Below are 6,838 nucleotides of genomic sequence, written 5' to 3'. Positions count from 1 at the left end.
GTTCTCGTTCACATGCATGATTTAAACTGTTATTGCAACAAGAGGCCTTGCATTACTTTTAATGCACAGCCAGAGGGAAAATTAAGGTTAACGGAAGTCTCAAACACACAGTCTTTTTTTTTTTTTTTGGATGAGTTTCCTTGCCTTTCTAGGTTCATTATCTTGAAAACTTCTATTGTGGGGAAGGTGGTAAGATTACATCACTTCCTTTATTTAAAAAATTAGGTTTTTTTTTGAGTTAGTCTGCAAGGGGCTGGAGAGAGGGCCCAGTGGTCCAAGAGGTCTTCTTGAACAATCATGAGGACCGGTTAGGATCTCCAGAGTCATGCATAGGCCTGCGGCTGTGACCCCAGCTCAGAGAAAGTGTGATAGGGACAGCAGAGCGCTAGAGACTGCTGGCTTCCGGCCTAGGAAGAAAATGCAAGCCATAGAATAAGGAAGACACTCAGAGGAATAGCTGTTCAGTGTTAGGTGAGGAAATTCGAGGCCTTCTTCCAGTTTCTATGCCTGTGTGTAGGTATGTGCATGCAACACATAAACACATGTACATATAGATAAATAAAGGTCAGCCCACAAAATAATGGGCTTCACTGTGGCATTTCTGAACATGCCTTGTCTTTATTTATCTGCATCCCAACTCCTTTGTCTCATGGTTTTAGCTCCTTATTACTGGGCACTGCTGTCCTTGACCATGTCATGTGCACACACACAAGTGTTGGGGTCAGAGGACAACCTTAAGTATCATCCCTCAGCTTCTGTCTACCTCTCCCTTAGAGGGCCTTACCGGCCTGGAACTCACTATGTAGGCCCTGGGGGTTGGCTAGCGATCACTATTGTTCTGCCTGCCTCTGCTTCAGCAGACCTGGGATTCCAAGCACTGCCAACACACTCAGCCTTGGAAATATGGGTTCTAGAAGAGCAGACTCAAGTTCTGACGTGTGTGTGAGAAGCACTTTCCTGGCCGAGCTTTCACACAAACCCTTATAAGTTTTTACCTGTTACCCTGATTGATTATCATGATTCTTTTGACAAGAAACAGAAGCAGAGGCAGACAGTAACTCAGTAACTATAGATCTGGTTGGTGACAAACCATGACTTCATCCAAGTTCCAAATGTACCACCCAGAGGCTTCTTCCCATTCTGTCCCTCCACGATATTCCCAGCCCCTCCCCGCCACCTTCCTCTACTCCCATGATGTCTGACTCACCTGTTCGTGAGACCATGTCCTTTCGGAACCATCCTTCACACAGATGTCCAGCCTCAGTTCGGTCCCCATGGCTCCGTGCTTGCTATCCACACATAAGTTTGCTGCCACATTTCGAATCTGTATCAAGAGTACATCAAACACGGGGTTGTGTCACTATTCCTGACAGTCCTGGGATCTATAAAGGTCTTCCTTGGTCTGTCTTTTTGATGACAGGACTAGAAACACACCTTGAGTTTAGCTGTAGTTTGTTGAGAAAAATGGGGGCATGAAATATAACATTGTACGTAAAAAAAAAGAACACGATAGAGTCAAAAGACAAAATTACAGCTGGTTGCAGCAAAATTATTGTTCGTGCACCGGAGGAAGTGCCCTGACCTCTGAACTGAGAACTCTTTCTTGTTCAGTTAGTGCTTAACATGGAATTTGTTATTCTACTGCAGGCACCTCCATCACTCCTCTCCCAGCATGGAGAGAGTCCCAGGCAGCTGCTCCAGGTGAAGCGGTAAGGGTCCTTCAGTACTGGGCAGTTACAGTGACCTCAGGTTCCAGTTTGGGTGCATTGGCTGTTGTCACACGTTAGCATTTCTCCTGACTGGTTACTTAAATTACGAATTAGCTATACTGGCCAAAGATTGTGTGCATGTTATGGACAAGGACAGGGACAGGGACTTTGAAGTTTCTTTTTGCCTACAGGGTCTGCTAATCCTCTGCTTCTGTCATCCCCATAGCATGTTGTAGGGCTGGACATTAGATACTGTTTATGGTGTGTGTGTGTGTGCGTGTGTGTGTGTGTGTGTGTGTATGTGTATTTGTGTGTGTGTATGTGTAACACAAGCCCTGCTATCTTAGCCCTTCATATTTGCCTGTAGTAGTCCTGAATTATTATCTCTTACTATGTTTAAAAAAAAAAGAATAGAATGCACCCAGCTGACAGCTTTGGCTCCAAGTCTTTTGCCTGGTAGGAGTCGACAAGTAGGAAGAATACCCAATCAGGCCCGTTCAGACTGGGATCGGGTCACAAAATAGAGCAAAGGTTGTGAGGATCCTGGGAACTGTGAAGGGAAGGAGGGACGCTGGGATGGAGGTAATGTAGTGAGGGTGGGGGAGTGGGGAGGTTGGGGGGGAAGGGAATAGGATGTTGGGGAAGGGGGTGGGGTAGTTCACATTTCCTGTTTGCTGGGAGTAGAGGTAGGTTGAACGTCCCACAGGAGACAGAATTGCCACTCATTCCCTTATTCAGAGACAGTGGCAAGAGTTCTAGCAATCATCGGGTCTCTTTCTTTTTCTCTTCATAAGAGTGAACCTGATTGCTCATCAAAGTAGGACTGACAGATCATCACTTAAAAAAAAAAATCTTAGTTTCAGTTTCCTTAAACAAGGACTAAGGGAAACAGTATTTTTGGATTTTGCAAGGAGGAAGGAAAGCCAAACAGGAAGAGTGGCAAGAGAGAAGAAAAGCCTTTTCTAAAAGCACTATTTTCACCAGGAATCCAGTATAGCTGTCCCCTGAGAGGCTGTGCTAGAGCTGGACTAGTATAGATGCGGATGCTCACAGCCAAACATCTGACTGAGCACAAGGGCCGGGATGGAGGAGCTAGGGAAAGGACTTAAGGAGCTGAAGGCGATTGCAACCCCAAAGGAAGACAACAGTATCAACTAACCAGACCCCCGAGAGCTCCCAGGGACTAAAACATCAACCAAAGAGTATACGGGGGAGGGGGGCTAGGGGGTAGAGAGTGGAAGGAACCCATGGCTCCAGCTGGATAAAGCAAAGGATTGCTTTATCGGGCATCAATGGGAGGGAAGCCCCTTGGTTCAGTGGAGGCTTGTTGACCCAGGTAGAGGAACGCTAGGGTGCTGAGGCAGGAGTGAGTGGGGGGGGGTGCATCCTAATAGAGGCAGGGGGAGAGGGAGGGGATACGGGGCTTGTGCAGGGCAAACTGGGAAGGGGAGGATAACATTTGAAATGTAAATAAATAACCAATAAAAAATGAAAAAAAGAAAAAGCACACACTTGCTTCCTTTGTAAAACAGAAACACAGTTTCAATATTACTGTTGAGCACGCGGGCGTGCGTGCGTGCGTATGCGTGTGTGAGCATGCGCATTGTCTTGTTTTATTTTCCAGTCTTCCCTAGAACTTTTTTTTTTTTCCTTTTTTTTTTTTTTTCAGAGCTGGGGACCGAACCCAGGGCCTTGTGCTTCCTAGGCAAGCGCTCTACCACTGAGCTAAATCCCCAACCCCTCCCTAGAACTTTTGATCCTCTAGTTTCAGCCATCGATCCCCTAGCTTCAGCCATCTCTTCTATGTCCAGTGAGCTATTACCGTCCTGAGCCCTGCTCACTCTGCAAAGCTCCGTCTCTGTCTCCTCCTTGGGTCCAGCGAATCACTTCTCTGAAGCTGTCTGTCACCCGAATAACAGCCTAACAGCACTCTGGGAGGGTCTGTCTTCCCACCTCTAGGCCCTACTGTCTACGGCCGCATGGCCTTGTTAGAGCAGACTCTTCATTGGGTACGCTGACATCAATTGCATGGCGCTGCTCTTCTATCTAAGGCAATCTAGGAGCTCCAAACCGCATTTATAAGGGGGAAGCAGCTGTTTTTTATATTTGTAGCCACTTGGACACAGAAGGAGAGGCTATCCTACCGGGTTGGCATTCAAGCTTGCCTGTTCATGGGTCTCTGCCCTTAGGAAAGGAGAGAGTGTCCAAGCTAGGGATATGAGTGGTGTCTCTGCCAACCCAGCCCGTGGTTATGACCAACCCTCGCAGAGAGCCTCACTCTGTTTCCAAATGTTATGAACCCAAAAGGTCTCTGGCAGGGATAGGCAACACCATTTTCTAAACTCTTGAATTTTCTCAATTCTCCCTCAGATGGCAGCTGTGTAGACAACGGAATAAACTGCTTTTGCAGGCCCAATTTCAACTTTCAAAGGCATAATTGTCTACATCTGTGTAAATTCCAGCACAGAGTTGTGCCAGAGAGGAAATGCAGAGAGTTCAGTAGAGGACGAGGTTGACAGCTGGGACAAGAATAACACCTGTCCCCGTTCTCGCTTCTTACCCCTTTGTCTTTGTATCTGCATCTCTAGACACATGTGTGCAGAATCACCTCTTTTACTCACCAACACAGCTTCATCAAAACAAAAGGGCCAATAGAATTAAGACAGAATCAACGTTTAAAGGGTATAGGTGTATAATAGTATTTACAAGTGGTTTTATTTCATCTGGTCTCTGAACTGTGTTTGAAAGAAAGGTAGTGCACGCTCACACACACACATGCACACACACACACACGCACACACACACACACACCTTCAAATCTAGGACGAGGACTATTGCAGGCTTCAATCCTCTGATGTCCAGCTTCAGGGCTTGGCACTGTTAAATTGCATCAAGGGATCTGGAGGAAGCCTAAGGAGGATTTGGAAGTGAAGTGGCACTTGTCTAGGCATGGGTAGAACAAGGATAAAAAACAGGGAGAGCAATCGTGATGGATGACAGGATTGCAGAAGTATGATCCTTTCGGGAAAGGGTTAGGAAGAGGCAGAGAGTAAAGGCTTTTGTTAGAGATATAAAAAAATTAGGCTCAAGTTCAACTGACAATTATTCTCCCATCCAGGAAGCTTTTAGGGATCTCAGCTGGTGCAGCGGTTGCCTATCATGCACAATGCCCGGGGTTCCAGTCTCCGTATTAGGTAGGGTGTGTGCACATCCTGTAATCCTAGCACTCCAGAGGTGGAGGCAGGCACACTGCTGTAATGTCAGCATTTAGGGATAGAGGTAGGAGGATCAGAAGGGCAGGGTTATCCTCAGCTACATTCTGATTGAGTTGGAGGAACATTGAGGAATACCTGCAATCTTGTCTCAAAAAACAGAACAAACTAAAACCAAAACGAGACATAAGAGAGATCTGTGCATGGTGGTGCATGTCTTTAATACTAGAATCAGAAGCAAATGGATTTCTGAGAACTTGGGGCCAGCCAGTGCTACACAGTGGGACTTTGTGGAGAGAAGGAGGAGGAGGAAGAGGAAGAAGGAGATAAGAAGAGAGGGGAGAAGTGAAGCAGAGAGGAGGAATGCAAAGTAAATATTCAAGTACTAAGGTGATTAATAGTTATAGAATTAGTCCCCCATTTTTACATATTATTTATTTATTTATTTATTTATTTATTTATTTTTGCTTAGAGAATAAGTCAATCAATTGGATTCTAGGTAGACAGAAATGCTAGACTCAACAAATTAGAAACATGATTTGTTAATGACTGTCAATAGCTTTGGGGCCTTCTAAATGAAGAACTAGATCCATCACTCATTCAACTACAAGTGGCTGCTGTATCCAGGCATTGTGCTAGATACTGGTCACAGAGAAGGCACAAAATGAGTCGATCTCCTCCGACGGGCAACCCGTAGTATAGTCAGGATGTTAGAGAGCATGTGAAGAGGAGGGAATCCTGAATCTTCTAGCACTTCTAGCTGCAAATTTTAAATATGACAAAAGGTATCAGGATGTTCCTCTTCATGGAGTGTGGGTGACCTCACTGGGAGGCATTTTCTCAATCAGTGACTGAAGGGAGAGGGCCCAGCCCATTGCGGGTGGTGCCATCCATCCATAGCTGGTAGTCTTGGGGTCTATAGGAAAGCAGGGTGAGCAATCCACAAGGAGAAACCAGTAAGCAGCACCCCTCTATGGCCTTCACATCAGCTCCTGCCTCCAGGTTCTGGCTCTGTTTGAGATCCTGTCCTGACTTATTTGGATGATGAACAGCGACATAGAAATATAAATCAAGTAAACCCTTTTGTCCACAACCTGTTTTTGGTTATGGTGTTTCACCATAGCAATAGCAACCCTAACTAAGACTTTCTTTTCCAGAACTAGACAGAAAAGACAAGAGTGCAGGAGGGAGAGAAAATTAAACAGAGATTAAGTAGGGCCTAGGTTCTGCTCATGAGATTCAAAGGAGTTTCTCTACAACCTGGGTCCTACACTCACTTATAAAGTTCAGTTTCCTGTTTATTTATACACATACATATATACACACACATTCTGTAGTATGAAAAATTTTAAATAAAAAGCTAAAAAACATATTCAGGAGTACTTTTTACAAAAGATGCTTTAAGATGTATGGATGAAAGGCTGAAGACTAAGAGAAGAAAATGGTCTCTACTCATCAGGAACCAAGATTCTTAATGGGACAAGATTTATCACTGAGACATGTTTGTCTTGGTTTGTTTTATTGTCAACTTGACAGTTGAGTCTACTGAGAAGAGACACCTTAATAGAAGGATTACATCAATATGGCTGGCCTGTGGCTATATATTTGAGAGTCTGATTTGATTGATGGTTAATGTGGAAGGGCCCAGCCCACTGTGGGAGGCACCATTGCTAGGCAAGTAGTCTTGGGCTGTATAAGAGAGCTAGGTAAGCATGATTTGGGGTGGGGAAGGGCAGGCAGAATGCTTTCATTTCTCCATGGTCTCTGCTATATTTCCTGCTTTGAGTTCCTGTCCTGGCTTCAATCAGCAATGGATTGTCGCCTGGAAGTGTAAGCTGAAAAGAACCCTTTCCTCCCCAAGTTGCTTCTAGTCAGAATGTTTTTTTTTATCATAGCAACGGAAAAGCAAAGTAGAAC

The 6,838-nt window shown here is 45.1% G+C and overlaps 1 protein-coding gene across 1 annotated transcript in view; it reads right to left on the bottom strand.

Moving 5' to 3' along the window:
- The window catches only part of Galntl6 (polypeptide N-acetylgalactosaminyltransferase like 6), a 1,121,089-nt gene that overhangs the window by 26,669 nt on the left and 1,087,582 nt on the right, over positions 1–6,838 (bottom strand). Inside the window, exon 10 of the mRNA XM_032919234.1 lies at positions 1,208–1,324. Coding sequence (XP_032775125.1) covers positions 1,208–1,324 — 117 coding nt within the window. The remainder of the gene's footprint in view (positions 1–1,207; positions 1,325–6,838) is intronic.

The sequence above is a fragment of the Rattus rattus genome, chromosome 13 (genome assembly GCF_011064425.1).
Source record: "Rattus rattus isolate New Zealand chromosome 13, Rrattus_CSIRO_v1, whole genome shotgun sequence".
In the NCBI taxonomy this organism is placed as follows: Eukaryota; Metazoa; Chordata; class Mammalia; order Rodentia; family Muridae; genus Rattus; species Rattus rattus.
Note: the sequence above shows the minus strand (reverse complement) of the source record. Positions and strands in the feature narration are given on the sequence as shown.